Source organism: Notolepis coatsorum (genome assembly GCF_963971535.1).
Source record: "Notolepis coatsorum genome assembly, chromosome: 18".
Lineage (NCBI taxonomy): Eukaryota > Metazoa > Chordata > Actinopteri > Aulopiformes > Paralepididae > Notolepis > Notolepis coatsorum.
Genome location: NC_140182.1, coordinates 3,052,517 through 3,071,800, shown reverse-complemented (window position 1 = coordinate 3,071,800; position 19,284 = coordinate 3,052,517). Strand labels below are relative to the sequence as shown.

Genomic DNA, 19,284 nt, shown 5'->3' with positions numbered 1-19,284 from the left:
AATTGGAAGAATGCGCCAATATGAGAATTAGAGACATAGATCATATTAATATAAGTCCACATAGCTAGGAAACAATGCTAAACACTGAAAAAGGCCATTTATAAGATAGTTCCCCTTTAATCAATTGTAAAATTGCCAATATGACTCGTTTCTTCCTTGTTACTGATAGACTTCAATCATCCAATCCACCAAACAGGAGTCAATAGAAGCAGCAGAATAAGCCGTTTGAATAAGAATTGTAAACATTCTTCATGGGCGCAACCCACACGCTCAGCAGTGCTGCTCATCCCACAAAGGCATGTTCCTCACAAATGGGGCACCGTTTAAAAAAGGTAAATAAAAAGGCCTTCCAACGCTATAAAATCTATTGCCAAGAAACATTGTTACAACAGAGAAATAATCTACCAAACACAAATGTCCAAACTTTGTTTTATGTTTATAATATATACAGTATATAGGCCTACAGTATATAGGCCAATAGTTGACTATTGTGTACTATTATTTTCTAAATAAAAATATTGTCTGATCACAAAAGTACATAATCAGTGCCAATAAAAACACTGAATTCATTGTTATAATAACAATATATAATTATTTTATATATATACGATATACTTCATATCACACTAGAATGAAATGACTTCATAGACCTATTTATAGACTTTGATTGCGGACGTCTTGGTCGCAAACAACAGACGATCAACTGGCAGGTGATTATTATCATTACATCATCACTGCAGCTGTGGCACTGTGCCAAATTGTATGGCAAAACACATCACGAGAAGACCATGAATAATCACGTGCATATTTACTACCGTTGAAGTCTGTCGAGGAACAGGACGTGGAAAGCAGAGGCGGGAAAAAACTCATCAAAAAACACAACCGACACGTATTTCCTTTCTTCCATAATTTCATTTTTATTTTTTGTATGTTATCGTTTGTATGAATGTGTTCCCCGAATGTTACAAGATGAATATTGTGAAGCTGTGAATTGTGTTAATGAGTGACGTCACACTATAAAACAATTGAGGACAGAATAAGAAGCCACTGTGCAGTCAGTCAGTCCATGATAACCTTCAACGTGCCTGATCCATAATCCTCCTCCTATAGTGAGACCCCGACAACGAGGTCACACACATACTTGTGTTGTACAACACCACCATATGGGACTTAACCAAACCACCATCCGGTAAGAGTTCATCCAAGAGAGAAAAATAAACAGAGTTCATATAAATAGAGACATAAAGCACTGCGAGAGTCGGGCTGCAGTGTTTAGGAGGGTGTCTCAAACATCTTCTTCCTGTCAGCCTTGTCTTCAATGTTCTTACGCCAGTCACCCGCGGCCTCTGCAGGCTGTACGACAGAGAGAGAGAGAAGATTTGCAACGTTAAGAGCACAATATCGTATCTAGCACAGTATCGTATCTGAAACAACGTTAGAGCACAGTATCGTATCTGAAACAACGTTAGAGCACAATATCGTATCTGAAACAAATCGGCGGTCGGGGCTGAGAGCGATTCTCACCTCCTCCTTGACCTCCTTCTTCACTTGCTTGAGGTTGGACCTCAGATCCATGGTGACCTTGTGTTTGCCTCCCAGCAGAGCCTGGAGCATAGCGTCAGCAGACATGCGGACCTTCTTCAGAGCGGGCTTCTTCACTCCGGCCAGCTCAACCACCTTGAGCTTCAGGTCCTCAATCTGGTAGGAAGGAAACGCTGTTATTTTTATACCACGAAAAACAGGTTAGTCTCTAGAGTTAGGACCCTGTGTTACTTTCTCCCATGGTCTGAAAAACAGAGAGCAGACATTTTGCCTAATTTGTGATGCAGAACTACAGTGGGAACCAATGGCAAGGGTTTTCTACTCCATTTGTCAACATTTGTATTCACTTTGTTCACAAACATCATGCCATTGTTTCTACTAGAATGGCTCCAATATTCGTACAGGATCATTTAGACTGAACACATACAATGCAGTTCTTCTTTGACATCAACGCAATACTTTTCCTACTCTCTCCCAGCCATGCAGCTCTCAACCAGGAAGCATTATGTGACAACGGGACAATGTGTCACTATCTGTATAACTAACGTGTATAACTAACACCTTTCCATGTCTATAAATATAAAACCTCATTATTATCCTAATAATATTGTATCTATAACATAACTGTATTCAAACAGTGACAAAGGGATAAAGAAAAAAGAAAAAGAAAAACATATATAAAAAAATAAAATAAAAAAGTATAAAAAATGTAATAGAAAAAAAACATAAATAAATTTGTATATACGTTTTGTACATAAAACTATGAAACGTTTGTAACCTTTGCTAAATGATGTACTGAATTATGTTTCTTTATTTGTATATCTTTTTGTGTAAATAATGTAATGTAAAAAGGGTAAAAAGGGCAATTATAAGCCTCGGCTTCAGCCTACACCTTTTCGGTCATTTTATTTAAATTTTTTTTTTAAGTTCTACTACTTACTATGCTTTGTAAAAAAAAAAAAAAAAAAAAAAAAAAAAAAAAAAGACAGAAATACAATAATTCATTCATTCATACATTCATTAATTCATTCACGTCCACGTGGTCTCCAGGGAGGGGGTGATAACTCACCTCTTTGTCTGCCTTGCCCACCTTGGACTCACAGTCATACCTATCCTCATCAATCTTGTCAATGACTCCACTCAGCTTTTTGCACGATTCCTGTCACCACGCAAGAAGAAGAACACAACATGTCGTTTCACAAACTACAGATGTCTCGTTGTACATTTTAGGCATTTAGCTGCCGGTGGTACAGTATGTGGTTATCCAGGGCTCAGAGTTTTGTAACATAGCAAAGTAGCTAAAAAAAGTATAATGGTAGGCATGTCGACGGTAAGTAGCCGCCCCCTACTGTTTTGAGTTTTTCTTCTTATAAGAAAAACTCAAAACAAATGAATACAGTATGTACTGTAAATAAATAACAAGAACAAAAAAAAACGTTTAAAATATAGAATACAGAACGTGTCGATATAGGTTTGGCTCCGCCGCGGATGCCGTGTCGTCGGCCCGAGCGCTGGGATCTTACCTGCAGGGCGGCCAGGTCTCCGGCGAGGTCGGGGTTGGGGCAGCTCTCCGCCATGTAGGCGGCCTTGGCTACGATGAGCTCCTTCTTCTCCTCCGCCAGCAGGGAGGCTCCGATGGAGAGGACCAGGCTCTGGAGGACCACGATGATGACACATAATGAGAGGTCTTTTTTTTCCCCTTCTTTTTTCTCACTACAGTAAGTAGTATTAGTGTATCTTATGGCTACGGCACCCTCCTAATGTACAGTTCCCTCCCCCTCGTATGTATATATTTACCGTCAGGATCTCTGTTTAACAGTACTGTGTATATTTGCATATCTTGTATGTCACAAATGTAACAGTACTGTATATATATCTGTATGTCATACATGTTATGATTAGTTTAGATTAGATGATTAGATTCGATTTTTTTTATATCTGTATATCTGTATGTCGTGTGTGTCATGTATGTCCTGATGAATTGAAAATGGGGGACCGTGATGTAAACAAGACGAAAGTCTTTCTCTGGTCTGCATCCTCTTAACAATTGTGTGTATTGAGCCGTACTGTATTGTACCCATTCTGCAATCTGTTAATTACAGTTTTCAATCAATCAATCAATCAATCAATCAACCAATCAATCAATCAATTACCTTCAGGTGACCCCTGCGGCTGGAAGTCATCTTTTTGCTGTCGGGAAATAGGATTTTGACATGCGGTCAGACATAACTTGCACATACTGTCTTCCTGTCTGCATGATTACAGTGAAACGCTGCGTCATGCTACTGTACAGTGTCCAGGCAAAAATGTACCGACATCATTTATTTTGTGATTGGTGATTGTGTGGTGTGAGGATATTTTTAAAAGACTTACTCTGCCATCTTAGCAGGTTTTTTGGTTCACGATCTGCACAAAGACACGTAGAAACACAGTGTAAAAGAAAAAAATATATACAGTGTATATATATTATGAATATATATTCATAATCATAACATATATTCACATATGAAAAAACAAAGAAGTTCCAGGCACTCTTATAGTATATAAAAAAAAAGCTTTAATTAGTTGCTTAGTTCAGCTTGTAACTATGGGTTACATGTCAGCCTTGGACTCTTATCAACCTTTATCAAACTCTACCTTTATCAAACTCTACCTTTATCCAAAGAGCACCTTCTAAAACACTGGCTTCACACGACAAAGACGCACTGCAGCCCTCCTTCCAGTTCAAATATATTCACATATATTCATATATTCAAAATAGTTATTTAGTGACCTATATTCAAGCGCCCCAATCGTGAATCACAGAGACACGAAAGTGTGCGTTTTAAGTTCTTCAGATCAGCAGTTTTCGGACGGGAGAGTGATTGAAGTTCTTGGCCCGCGGGGGGGCTCCGGATTCTTTACAGAAACCCAATCCGGTCCCACAGCTGAAGCGCTGGGAGACGACGCCGGATTGAAACTAAATTGGGAGCGCAGGTGTCAGGTGTCCGCCTCTGTGTTTACGAGCGGACCGTCTACCTCTCAAAAGACCCAAATCCACCGCCTGCGTGAACTACAGCCCGATGTGTCTCATATCACCGGGTTGGAATCGAAAGTATCTTTGCTGTCGCGCTATAAATAGTTGTTAAAAAAAAAGTACAGCTGTCCAACCCATCACGGTTATGAACGAGAAGGGTCGTTTTCCAAGCCAATCATTTAATTTAATTAAAAAATATTGTAATCTTCCGGTGTATTGTTAACTAATTGACTAATAATAACTAATGGATACTTGGGTATATAAATCGCAAACGAGGCTATGATACCTGTCAGATATGGCATCTTTTGTACGGCATGAGATTGTACACAAAAGGAAGGTTAAAAACTGCACGTTAAATGACTCAAATAATGCAATTATAAATAAAAGTGCCATAAAATACATCCGTGAATGTTCTTGGTCAACACTCACCAGAGAAAACTCTATCAAACATCTCTATCAAACCCAGGCGTCGAGAGAAAACAGCAGCTATCAAACGACCACAATCAAGACTATCAAAACATTCCATAACATCACAGCCCAAATTCCTGAAAATATCTCATATGGAATCACAGTAATAATCAGAGGTACGGGGTTGAAGCTGCCACGTGTCGTGACCTGGAGCGTGACGGGGTCACGGTCACTGTCGACCTCCCAACTCAAACTCGAAAAAGGCCATGAAACACTAAAGTGGACGACGGGCAGCGTGCTCTGTCAGGAGAAGGTCAAATGTCACAGACAAACATCTACAGGACGCGCACAGGGTGGTCAAATGATTAATAAACTGTAGGGCTGGGAGGTATCCAAGCAAAGTGATGGGCTTTTACAATATCGTTTTTTTCTTTTAAAGATTCCCCCGTAGCTGCATTGAAAGGAAAATCAATTTTGAACGAAATACCACCCGTGGCAATCGCATTACAAGATAACGACATCATAAAGATGTCCTATCCCGCTGTCATTTGTACTGGAAAAAACGATTCCATGCATCCGATGCTATTATAACCGTCAAAAAACCACATATGATGATAGGATACTTTGGCCACACCGCCCCAGCCCTGGTGTACCGTCAGGTAACCGCTGCCCATCATTCTAAACGATGTGTTGTGTATTAAAAGTGTGAAATTCCTTTCCTTGTGTGGCACCCGACGTGATAAAAATGCTACTCTTGGAACGGTAAAACGTGATAAAGATGCTACTCTTGGAACTGGTAAAACGTGATAAAGATGCTACTCTTGGAGCAGTAAAAGAGGCTGGAAATGAAGAGAGAAGAGTAGAGTATTTCTCACCTAAGAGGAGGAGGAGGATCAGGAGAAGACACACTTGGTGGAAGAAAAGGAAGCCACTGGGAAAGCCACAGACCGTGGAATATGAATTATGGTATATATGGTGCGTGGCAGGCCCCTCGGCAGACGACCAGGTCCTCTTTATGGAAGTGGATTCCAAGTCAGACCAATAAGCCACCGAGCTCCTGAAATACACCCGGCCCAACCCCACTCTACTGGTCTGCTGGACGTTAGCGTGGAGCGAGACGTCTCCCATTAGCTGCCAGGAGAGCTCCAGGTTCAGACGCACTATATATGTTGTGAGGACATGACCATGAACTAAAGCTTGAGATACAGTGTGGCAGGCAGACCTGGGTGACGCGTTGGACTTCTAACCTTTTCTTATTGATTTGATTTGATTTGATGTTTTTTTTCCCCGTGTCTTACATACAGGTGTATGCCCCAGCCCGTATGGGCTTACAAGACACATAAACAATAAGTATATAATAGTATACTTGACATTGACAATAAGTTATATGGACCAAGGTGGCCACGAAAAAAAGAAAACACAATAAAACGTAATATAACAAGCTGTAAGCAATGTATGTAAAATGTATGTAAAACGATCTTATAACGTTAAACTTGTGATATTGAAAGGGCGGGTTTCGTTTTTACAAAATGCCGTATCCGTTTTTTTCAAAAAATATAGCTCTTATTGAACCAAAGGAAAAGTTGTCTAATCAAATGTTAACGTTGTTTTTTTTCGTAATGTAAGCAAATAAAAATACTATAGCAATCGTTCAGCTGTTCAATTGAAGTTCAGATCGCCATCTTTCTAATGGAATACTGATGTGTTTTGTGATTGACATTCTCACAGAGGATACATTCTTGAAAACTATAATAAAGTAAATAATAAAAGAATGGCCTCGTCACCTCGTAAAAAAAGAAAAAAAGACGTTTCCATCCTGATTCTAATAATGAACAAAAGACACCTAGATAAATGGTACATTATTGTGAATGTAAAGTTTACGACCTAGTTGTTACATTGGTACTGTAATATGATCATGGAAATTGGACTTTATAAATACAGCTACTCTTTGAAGAACCAGGCAATATTAAAACAATATTAAGCAGGTTGAATGTTATTTCAACTGTAGCCTACTGAGCCAAATTTGATATATGAAGCAGATTTGGAAAGAGGGAAGCAAAATGAGTGCTCTGCTGACATCTTGAGGATTTAGCGTATTATCTCAATGATGTTCGAAGCACAACACTTGCTAATGTGTACCTCCCTTGTATTTTTAGGTCGTTTTTTTGTGTTGTGAATTATTTGATTAATTCCTAAATCAAATATTTTCTTTCTTGGAAAGCCATTATCCAAATGTAACAGACTGATCTTTAAAGATGTATGTTTTAGTAACTCTTAAAATATTGATAATACAATAATTGGTCTTACTCTTACCATTCCAAAATATTGTAAAATAATAAATAAATATGTGATAAATTAAATAAATATGTAATATATAATAAATAATAAATAAATAAATAATACATTTTACATATGTTCAAACGTATAAATGTATTGATATGAGACAATAACATACTATAAGTGAATGGCTTTTAGCTGATGAATGTGCAATAGAAAAAAACATGGCTGATTTCCTAAAGCATTTGTAGCTTAACCCTTTCACTACCACACTACAGGAGGTTAACCCTTTCACTACCACACTACAGACGGTTAACCCTTTCACTACCACACTACAGACGGTTAACCCTTTGTCGTGTGGCAGTGAGAGGGTTACGAAGCTCTTTGTCTCTTTTTGAACTACTGTACAAGGTATCACATTTTAAAATATTTGATCTCTTTACATATTATACATATAAGTTGCGTGGCTTGTACTTTTGTAAGACATGACAAATCAAGCAAAGAATGTATTTAGCTATGAATGTTTTGGGAAATACAGTCCAAAGTTATAACATAGTATAGATAGATAGATCAATAAATATGTCACTCAAAATGTGTGTTGCATCAGGTGAAAATGCGTATGTATATATTTTCTGTTAGGATCGCTGTTTAACAGTACTGTATGCATATCTTGTATGTCACAAATGTAACAGTACTGTATATCTGTATGTTGTGTATGTCATAAATGTCATTATGAATTGAAAATGGGGGACCCTGATGTAAACGAGACGAAAGTCTTTCTCTGGTCTGCATCCCCTTAACAATTGTGTGTATTGAGCCGTACTGTATTGTACCCATTCTGCAATCTGTTAATAAAGTTTTCAATCAATCAATCAATCAATCAATATCAACATTCCTTAGATATGCAGATAAAGTAGCAAACAAAATAAGTTTTACTTGAAAGCATTTATTTAGAAGAATTGCAAGAAACCTGTACATATTTTAAACGTGTCTCTTTGTCAGAGTCTTACTGTTTACATGATGATTGATAACATTGCTTTGCTTCAATCGAAATGGACATTCATCTCTCACGGTGCAACGGTATAACAAAATAACCTAAAAACTAAACTGTGCCCTCTAGCCTACGTACTCCAAAATACAAACAAAGTCAGTCAGTCCGACCTCAGATGGAAAAATCCTTCCAATATCCTGTTGTCCTTGCCAGCAGGATGCTCCTCGTTGCGCCAGTCACCGGCCTCTGCATGCCACACAACAGAGAGAAGATTTGCAACATTAGTTTCAAGTTTCAAGTTTCTTTAATAGTTGTCATACAGAAGTACAGAATACATTTATACAAAATGCTTCTTACTGTTACGCTCCAGAGACTGTGCTAGACAAGATAAGTATCAAATAACATAGTATAGCATGTAAATTAGAAGTAGAAAATGAGGTCACAGTGTTCAGTATAGACATATGTACAATGTTCGATGCAGAATAGACGTAACTGAGTTACCATATAATATATAATATACTATGCACTAATATACAATACTATATAGTGCAAAGCAGAAATGGGATGAGGTACAATTTAGGTACAATTTACAGTAAGGTGTACGAGTTGTAGTGCAATCCTTTATCAATAAATATAAAGTGTGGGGAGTGGGTGCTACAGTGTGTTTGTTTAAAGTGAGTGTGTGCTATGTGCGTTTGATGGTTAGAGCACAATATCGTATCTGAAACAACGTTAGAGCACAATATCGTATCTGAAACAACGTTAGAGCACAATATCGTATCTGAAACAACGTTAGAGCACAATATCGTATCTGAAACAACGTTAGAGCACAATATCGTATCTGAAACAACGTTAGAGCACAATATCGTATCTGAAACAACGTTAGAGCACAATATCGTATCTGAAACAACGTTAGAGCACAATATCGTATCTGAAACAACGTCAGAGCACAATATCGTATCTGAAACAAATCGGTGGTCCGGCTAAGAGCTTATCCTTATCCCTCAATGTTCTTACGCCAGTCGCCTGCCTCTGTTGACTGTAGAGCAGAGCGATGGCTGTGTTACCAGCCTTGCATCCCAGACAAGGGGCTGCCAGAGTAGCCATCCATTGTAATAACATGTAATGACTGAATCTCGGTCGTTAAAGAACCCAGGGCGCTTATCGTAAAGAGTAGGGGGTTCCCCGACGTTCCTGGCCAAATTCCCAATCAGGTCTCTGACATCAAGGCCACCTAATCATCCCTTCCCCTACACACGTTCTGTGCCATTCACGTGTATATATACGCATTTGCTCGCCAACCGTTGAGTGGCAATCACGTATATATATATATTCGATTTTAATATTCTATGCAGTCTCACGGACCTCTATGTTACCGTTGAAAGCCATACTGTGACCCAGAGAGTGCAATACCAGCCAGATCCTGCTAGGTGGCAGTATCGGCTACCCTTTTGAAACCCTGTTCCAGACTGTGTGTCACATCTAATGTCGTCCGGGCGGAGAATTTCGACCCAGGCAAGTCTAGCGGTTCATCCGAGCACATTGGAACACGTCCAGGACACTCGATGCATGTGTTGTGCCAGATTATGTCGGGGACCAGATGGACATCAGTACTGGAAATCGCGATCAGACAATTGGAATATTCTTTTTGGAATAACCCTGATCAAAGGTAAGGACTATCTGACGTCAATTCCACCTTGATCCTACAATGATTTCACATCAATCCAGCCGATCAACGTATGTAGTATTCAAAACGAATGCCGTTGCTGACGATCAGAGCATCAAAAAACGACCCCCCCCCTCCCCTTTGATGCATTCATGATGAAACATAATACCTATTACAGTATATACCTTTGATTTGAAAACAGTAGCATGTCCAGGTGAGAAACGCGAACGACTTTAGCAAAATTCACATAGCGCTCCATAACTCAGCTTTCAGGAATTAGCCCGGATCACTCTGAAACTATACAATATTCACCACAGGATAACTCTTTTGCATGTTGGACGAGAGATATTGACTGTCAAATGAGCCATAGTATTGTCTCCATAGCTATAATATAGATATAGCTCTGCAAACATAGTGACACACAGTGAAAATAGGCCATGGAAAGCTGGCACATTGACTACAGGAATGAGGCTAATGGCTGGCACTGAACGTGTTAATTGGCTGTTATCAATCCCTGTCTCCTGAGCCGTTCAGCCATGTGTGCCTGGTGCCAGTGTATGGTAGTGAGTGTGTAGTGTGATGTGTGCCGGGTGCCAGTGTATGGTAGTCAGTGTGTAGTGTGATGTGTGCCGGGTGCCAGTGTATGGTAGTCTGTGTAGTGTGATGTGTGCCTGGTGCCAATGTATGGTAGTCATTGTGTAGTGTGATGTGTGTCTGGTGCCAGTGTATGGTAGTCAGTGTGTAGTGTGATGTGTGCCTGGTGCCAGTGTATGGTAGTCAGTGTGTAGTGTGATGTGTGTCTGGTGCCAGTGTATGGTAGTCAGTGTGTAGTGTGATGTGTGCCTGGTGCCAGTGTATGGTAGTCAGTGTGTAGTGTGATGTGTGCCTGGTGCCAGTGTATGGTAGTCAGTGTGTAGTGTGATGTGTGCCGGGTGCCAGTGTATGGTAGTCATTATGTAGTGTGATCTGTTCCTGGTGCCAGTGTATGGTAGTGAGTGTGTAGTGTGATGTGTGCCTGGTGCCAGTGTATGGTAGTCAGTGTGTAGTGTGATGTGTGCCTGGTGCCAGTGTATGGTAGTCAGTGTGTAGTGTGATGTGTGCCTGGTGCCAGTGTATGGTAGTCAGTGTGTAGTGTGATCTGTGCCTGGTGCCAGTGTATGGTAGTCAGTGTGTAGCGTGATGTGTGCCTGGTGCCAGTGTATGGTAGTCATTATGTAGTGTGATGTGTGCCGGGTGCCAGTGTATGGCAGTCATTGAGCCTGCGTAGACCAAGGTTGGGTGCTACCAGTGGTGGTGAAGGAGGCAATTTCCACCCTACATTGTGGGGAGCGCTTTGAGTGTCTAGAAAAGCGCTATATAAATGTAATGAATTCTTATTATTATTTATTATGGGGACGTTCTTGCATTTTCTATTAAGAAATAGGTGCGATCAATCACTCGGGTACCCACCGAGTCCTCTTTGACCTCGTGGCGAGAGTCGGGCTGCGGTGTTTAGGAGGGTGTCTCGAACATCTTCTTCCTGTCAGCCTTGTCTTCAATGTTCTTACGCCAGTCACCCGCTGCCTCTGCAGGCTGTATGACAGAGAGAGAGAAGATTTGCAACGTTAAGAGCACAATATCGTATCTAGCACAGTATCGTATCTGAAACAACGTTAGAGCACAATATCGTATCTAGCACAATATCTTATCTGAAACAACGTTAGAGCACAGTATCGTATCTGAAACAACGTTAGAGCACAGTATCGTATCTGAAACAACGTTAGAGCACAATATCGTATCTGAAACAACGTTAGAGCACAGTATCGTATCTGAAACAACGTTAGAGCACAATATCGTATCTGAAACAACGTTAGAGCACAATATCGTATCTGAAACAACGTTAGAGCACAATATCGTATCTGAAACAAATCGGCGGTCGGGGCTGAGAGCGATTCTACGCGGGAAACTCACCTCCTCCTTGACCTCCTTCTTCACTTGTTTGAGGTTGGACCTCAGATCCATGGTGACCTTGTGTTTGCCTCCCAGCAGAGCCTGGAGCATAGCGTCAGCAGACATGCGGACCTTCTTCAGAGCGGGCTTCTTCACTCCGGCCAGCTCAACCACTTTGAGCTTCAGGTCCTCAATCTGGTAGGAAGGAAACGCTGTTATTTTTATACCACGAAACAGGTTAGTCTCTAGAGTCAGGACCCTGTCAGTTCTTCTTTGACATCAACTCAATACTTTTCCTACTCTCTCCTATCCATGGGAGCGCGCAACCAGGAAGCCATTATGTGCCCATTGTATGATAAAATCATGAAATACAGCTTGCAAACACATTACAGTTTTAAATATCATAATACTGTATATTATGAAAAACAGGGGCATTGTAGTTATTGCAAAATGTACTTCATCAGTCTACCATCAGTACAGTAGTAAACACCGTAATCCCAGAGCAGCATGCACATTATACTCAAGTCCAGGAAAAAGGTACAAGGTACAAAGCGTGTGGACTGTACCTCCTTACGCATGGTAGTTTAGTTTATAATAATATGCGTTACATGTTACAGTAGTGTACAGACCTCCTTATCGCCCTTCCCCACTTTGGACTCCACGTCGTATCTCTCCTCATCAACTTTGTCAAGGAATCCCCCCAGCTTCTTGCAGGCCTCCTGTCGACACACACACACACACACACACACACACACACACACACACACACACACACACACACACACACACACACACACACACACACACACACACACACACACACACACACACACACACACACACACACACACACATTGCAGTTTAGCATAACAGGATAACATAGCATAGCATTGCAGTATAGGCTAGTATGAGTATAGTAATATAGTATATAGCAGCGTAACATAGAATAATAATATATTAAAATATTGTATAATACTGTATACCAATATGGTGTAGTATAAATAGTATGATTTAGTTATATTATAATAAAATAAAAATTATTAAATTATATAGTATATAGAAGTATATACTATATATCTTTTTATGTATTATTATTGTAATGTTTGTGATATATGTTCTGTTTCATGTTGGAGAAAAAAATTAAAAATAAAATAAAAATATTTGATAAAAAAAAAAGTATATAGAAGTATAATATAATACATTATATAAATGTATAGATGTGTGTGTGTGTGTGTGTGTGTAAATGAATGAACCTAAATATGTAGTTTGACTGATAGATACAAAAATGGGTTTATTTATGTTGATTTAATTTAGTTGTGTTGATGTTTCCATTTTTGCAAAATGGATATAATATATATATATGGCTAAACTGGCTTCCGGTCAATAAAAGGGTAATTCACATCAAATTAGGACTCACACACAAGATAGTTCAAAATACGGGTCCGAAAAAATATCTATCCAATGACTTCAATCGCTTCCGTGACAATCATTCATGTTCCACTACACAGTACATTTCACAGAGTAAATTGTACTCAGTTTGAGTCAAATGTACTCTGCAAAATGTACTGTGTAGAAGGAGCAGTACTGATTTTATTCTTCCAAAATTCAACTCGCTAATGGACACACAAATACTTTTTTATATTCTGCGGCATTGGAGTGGAACGAGCTTCCAGTGGCCCTGAAAAACATCGAAGAGGGGGGGAAGCTTTAGACGTGCCGCAAAGAAATGGCAGTGAAGTAAAGCCACGTCTAGGAAGGAGAGGGTAGGGCGTATCTGTTAGTCTCTTGATAGTATGTGTAGAAGTGAAATACAGGTTAATGTTTTATGGGGTGGCTATATGTTTTATTATGATGCTCTATGTTTTTATTACGATGCTCTGTTTTATTATGATGCTCTATGTTTTTATTACGATGCTCTGTTTTATTATGATGCTCTATGTTTTTATTATGATGCTCTATGTTTTATTATGATGCTCTATGTTTTATTATGATGCTCTATGTTTTATTACGATGCTCTGTTTTATTATGATGCTCTATGTTTTTATTATGATGCTCTATGTTTTATTATGATGCTCTATGTTTTATTATGATGCTCTATGTTTTATTATGATGCTCTATGTTTTATTATGATGCTCTATGTTTTATTATGATGCTCTGTTTTATTATGATGCTCTATGTTTTATTATGAAGCTGTTCTATGTTTTATGATGTCTGTCCATGTCCAAAATCAGGGACCATGATTAGGGATGCTCGATATTGGCTTTTTTACCGATACCGATATATCGATATTGTCCAACTCTTAATTTCCGATACCGATATCAACCGATATCACATTTTAATGATAATATCGGACATCATTTATATAGAAATGTAAAAAAAATAAAAATAAAAAAATATTTTTTATTATTTTTTGAAAACCGATACCGATATTTTCCTATATCACATTTTAATGCCGATATCGGCCAATAATATCGGTAGGCCGATAATATCGGACATCCCTAACCATGATGGAAATAAGTGCTTGCACTTTCTCATGTTTTTATCCCTTGGATGCCGTCTCTTTTACTCCACAATAAAAATCAACCAATCAAGGGTCTGAGGTCTGAGGTGGCCAGATGATGTCGAGTGGAGGAGGGGTCTGTGAGCATCAGTAGAGGAGGCGCTGGATCTTACCTGCAGGGCGGCCAGGTCTCCCCCGAGCTCTGGGTCGGGGCAGTTCTCAGCCATGTAGGCGGCCTTGGCTTCCACCAGCTCCTTCTCCTCGTTCACCAGCCATGTGGCGGCGATCTGAAGCATCAAGCTCTGCAGGACAAAGAGGTTGAAAAAAAAAGTCAGTTTAATAAATGTGTAACAATTCCACATTAAAATGTCTAAAAACGACTAAACCTATGTTATATATTTAGTTGAGTTGTGTACCTCATTATCCCAAATGTTCAAACCCAGAGAAATCCATAATTCTCGAAGTCAACTTCCTGTTTGTTGTTGCTACGCAACTACGGCTCGGGGGAAACATTTACCCCGTACGCTTCATTTAGTGCGGAAAACGGATCGGAAAAAGCGGCAAATTAAACACAATCAAAGGGTAATTTTCTTCAGTGCATCACGATGCCAAAGAGCTGCATGTGTTACGTTTTGTACTAATAACTAAATCAAAAATCTAAATCGCAAGTTTTATATAATACCACCAGTTGAGGCATCACAGAGGAAATAGTGGCTGGCGGCTATCAAGAGGGTTTGATTGATTGATTGAAAACTGTATTAACAGATTGCAGAATGGGTACAATACAGTACAGCTCAATACACACAATTGTTAAGGGGATGCAGACCAGAGAAAGACTTTCGTCTTGTTTACATCAGGGTCCCCCATTTTCAATTAATCATAATAAATGGACTATATGTTGGGCATGGGCACGTAGACGGGAGAGTCGATCAAAGCAGACACTGGTCCCCCAAGTCAAATCATACGTATCATAACGGGTGAGAATAAAGAACAAATATTTATATTGTAAATTAATGATTGGCTGTGAGGCTGTAAACAGCAGATAAATGTTAGCTGCTACTTCGCCATATAGTCCATTCTCAGTGTATAAGGTGCACTGGAGGCTTCAAGTAGCCTACATGCCTTTTTCGTAGTGTGACAAACTGCTATGCCTCCGATATATTACGCTGTGATTGGCTGATTGGCCCTTTAGGGGGCGTGATCAGACAGATCACACTTCAGCTCAAGTACCATTTTATTTTCCAGTCAATCACCTAAAACTTTTTGCTGCCATGGAATAAACAGCCACATCTATCAAATGTACTCTACTTGGTTTGAAAGCTTGGCTATAATCCACAAAATATTGGCTTCCTATACAGAAAACAGAACCAGCTTTCCTTTAATTAGTAGGAAGAGAGTTGTTGAAGCAGTTTTCTTATCAGTCTTGGACTATGGTGATGTAATTTATAGGCTGCGGCCTCAACCCTTAAAGCCTGTCTGTCACTCTGCCCTCAGATTCATCACTAATGAGACACTCATCACTGTCCTTTATGAGAAGGTGGGTTGGTCCTCGCTGATGGAGAGGCGCAACAAACACGGTAAGCTACCTCCTTATACTACATCAGTATTGGAATGTGATTTTGTAACCTATGGAACCCGTTCTAGTGACTGGCTGGTCCTTATTAAAGGAAAACTCCAACATTTTGGGAAATTAGCTTATTTGCCATCTACCCTGGAGTTAGACAAGAAGATACATACCATTTTTCTTCTTCTCTGTGCATGCAGTAGGAGTAGGAAGACGCGCACCGTTAGCCTAGCTTAGCTTCAGTCACTGGAAGTAGGTTCCTCCATTAGCCTAGTTCCCAACGTCTTCCTACTCCTACTGCACGCACAGAGAAGAAAAATTGTATGTATCGTCTTGTCTAACTCCAGGGTAGATGGCAAATAAGCTAATTTCCCGAAATGTTGGAGTGTTCCTTTAAGGTCCCTGAGTTTGCTCTGAACAGGGTAAATCTGCATTTCATTACGATGCCCCTCTAGCTCATGGAATGAACTCCAACAGTCCTCACAGCTTGAGATTCTCCCCTCTGTTGCAGAGATTAAAACCTTGATCTCCAACCTTTGTCAATCAAGTTGTACATTTTAATTGATTGTTATCCTTACTTGTCTTATTGTTGTGATTTGATATGCCTTTTTTTGCTTAACTCTGTATGTACAAATGAAATGAAACTAGCTAATTTGTTTCCTTTAATACATTTTAGTGTAATGCAACATTGATAATAATAATAATACATTTACATTTTTAATAATTTAAAAAAGGGGAGGACTAAATTAAAGCCTAGCTCCTCCTCCTGGTCCCACACAAGCACACGTACATATCACACACTGCTGCCGTTTACACAGAATCAGTTATCTTTTTCTTTTACATTTATACATGTATACCTTGTATTGTATAGTTTGTACCGATAGAATATACGCTGTGTATTATGTTTAGTTTATCGTTTAGTTTACAGTTTTAGTTTATAGTTTATAGTTTATTTATAGTTTATTTAATTATAGTTTATAGTTATAGTTTCTATAGACAGAATATATTCGTCGTGTTACTCGTGTACTATGTTTTACAAATCTACTACGCGCTGAGGAGCCGGGAAAAACAAGCATCTCACGTTTTTCTGAATGTATGTACGTTTAAAAAAGATGTGACAATAAAATAATCGGAATCTGATAACGCCCCCCATCATCACACCTACCTCCTCCCTCTACCAACCCCCCCCCCCCCCCCCCTTCTGTCCACCCCCAAGTCCAAACTCAACCCAAAGACCCCCCCCCCCCCTTCTGTCCACCCCCAAGTCCAAACTCAACCCAAAGACCCCCCCCCCCCTTCTGTCCACCCCCAAGTCCAAACTCAACCCAAAGACCCCCCCCCCCCCTTCTGTCCACCCCCAAGTCCAAACTCAACCCAAAGACCCCCCCCCCACCACCCCCCCCCCTCCCCTCCCTAGACCCCTGTGCGCCCGCGTTACATCTGTATGCTGATGTTTGTCTCACTAGCCCCGCCCCTTATAGTAAAGTAACTTTTCAATCTATAGAAAAGCACTATATAAATCCCATTTATTATTACTATTATTATTATTATTATTATTATTATTATTATTATTATTATTATTATTATTATTATTATTATTATTATTATTATTATTATTATTATTATTATTATTATTATTATTATTATTATTATTAATTAGGTTAAGAAGCAGGGCAGATGTGAGGTGTGAAGGCTTACCTTCAATCAATCAACCAATCAATCAATCAATAAATCAATTACCTTCAGATGGCCCCTGCGGCTGGAGGTCATCTTCTTTCCTCTGTAACCAAAGAGTAATTAGTGTCCAATTAGATTAGATTAGTGTCCATTCTCTAATTGGTGTCCAATTAGATTAGATTAGTGTCCATTCTCTAATTGGTGTCCAATTAGATTAGTGTCCATTCAGCTCCATTAGCTCGTTCTTTCGTAATACGACCTAACCTCGTTCCCAGTTGTATCTCCTCCGTGAGATGAAGCCTGGTAAAGAACTACGGCCGAAAGTGTGTATGGGCTAGAATTTCCGGTGTTATGTACTTCCCCTGGAAGCTGCCTCCGAACGGACCAAACTTTGCCCGAATCCTGTCGGCAAACAAGCTATAGAACGTCACGGTCATGTAGTCAACTCTTCAGGCAAAGCCGTTGCAGTGGCTTAAACGAGGAAATATTGTTGCACTTCACACGTTTCTATAATTGTTTTGTCGAAAGCGGAAAGCCTGTAGCCGGTACTTCCTGTACTTCCGTTTACACACTTTAGGAGGCATATCTTTACCAGCCTACTCACGACCCCAGAGGGCAACTGAATTGCAGGCACTGGACACATGTGTGGTAAAAAATACTCTATGTTGTCATACATCACCCTTTTTAACAAGAAAAAATTTATACTTACTCAGACATCTTGGCTGCTTTGTGTGTTTTACACCCTGTTGGAAGATGGAAAACGTGTTAGTAAAACATGCCAGGACGAGAGCCGATAACAAGGACATGATGGAAGCCGCATTAGATAGGATATGTTTTGGTATTGATCATTGAACTTGGCAAAGGAAGTACTTTTATAGTTCCCAGGGAACATGATCCATTTTCCTGTCACGGAGAACCTGTCACATCAGTCAGAAATCCAGCTAATTCTGGCGAGGTTAGGTCAAATGACAGGACCTTCCTCACTTAGCAGATGCCCTGTCTCAAGAGCTGGCATTCACTTTCGCACATTGTACTGAAGCGTCACATTCAAATACCGACAGCAGAGGAACACATACGCGCACAGCTTGAGCACTTAACGCCAAATACCACGTCCAAATAGCAAAACACGACTTGTACATATTACTTTCTTTGTTTTGTTTCCACAAATACTTTCAACAAAGCACGTTATATGTATCTATTATTAAAGAGAGTTGCACCACATTCATACCTCATTTGCACCCTTACCCTAAGTTTTGTACCTCATCTCATTTCTGCATTGTACCTCACTGTTACTCATTTTACTCTGTATTGTATATTGTATATCGACTTTACTTACTTTTGACTTACTTCTTATTACTTTTTTTTTTACTTACTTTCTCTTTACTGTATGTAGCACACTCTCAGGGGCTCATACAGAAACAAGCATTTCATCATAAAGTATTCTATATTTTGTTGTGACTAATAATAAACAAACTTGAAACTTGAACTTGAAACTTCTCACGCATCAGAATGACTATAATCAATATCATTAAGGCTTTAAAATTGAAAAGCTTAACGTTTAAAAGTTCTAAGTTTAACACACGGCCTCAATAACTATAGTTGTGACTAATGAAAATAACTAATTACAGCCTTAACATATTTAACAGCTCTCATACTAACTTCTATCGCCACCACATTTAGACACACTATAGCGATTTTAACGACGTTCAGTATA

The 19,284-nt window shown here is 39.5% G+C and overlaps 2 protein-coding genes across 2 annotated transcripts; both read right to left on the bottom strand.

The window, feature by feature from the left end:
• Positions 1-906: 906 nt before the first annotated feature.
• Positions 907-5,948, bottom strand: LOC311245215 (troponin I, fast skeletal muscle-like). The gene is made up of 7 exons (XM_084335033.1): positions 5,842-5,948; positions 3,916-3,948; positions 3,696-3,732; positions 3,066-3,194; positions 2,612-2,701; positions 1,525-1,698; positions 907-1,353 (listed from the first exon to the last, which is right to left on the bottom strand). Exons 2-7 carry the CDS (start codon positions 3,921-3,923, stop codon positions 1,273-1,275), a joined length of 519 nt encoding a protein of 172 aa, XP_084191159.1. The 5' UTR covers positions 3,924-3,948; positions 5,842-5,948; the 3' UTR covers positions 907-1,272.
• Positions 5,949-11,391: 5,443 nt separating this feature from the next.
• Positions 11,392-17,663, bottom strand: LOC311244792 (troponin I, fast skeletal muscle-like; the record flags this gene model as incomplete). The annotated part of the gene is made up of 5 exons (XM_084334480.1): positions 11,392-11,472; positions 11,851-12,024; positions 12,459-12,548; positions 14,503-14,631; positions 17,634-17,663. 5 exons carry the CDS (start codon positions 17,661-17,663, stop codon positions 11,392-11,394), a joined length of 504 nt encoding a protein of 167 aa, XP_084190606.1.
• Positions 17,664-19,284: the final 1,621 nt, after the last annotated feature.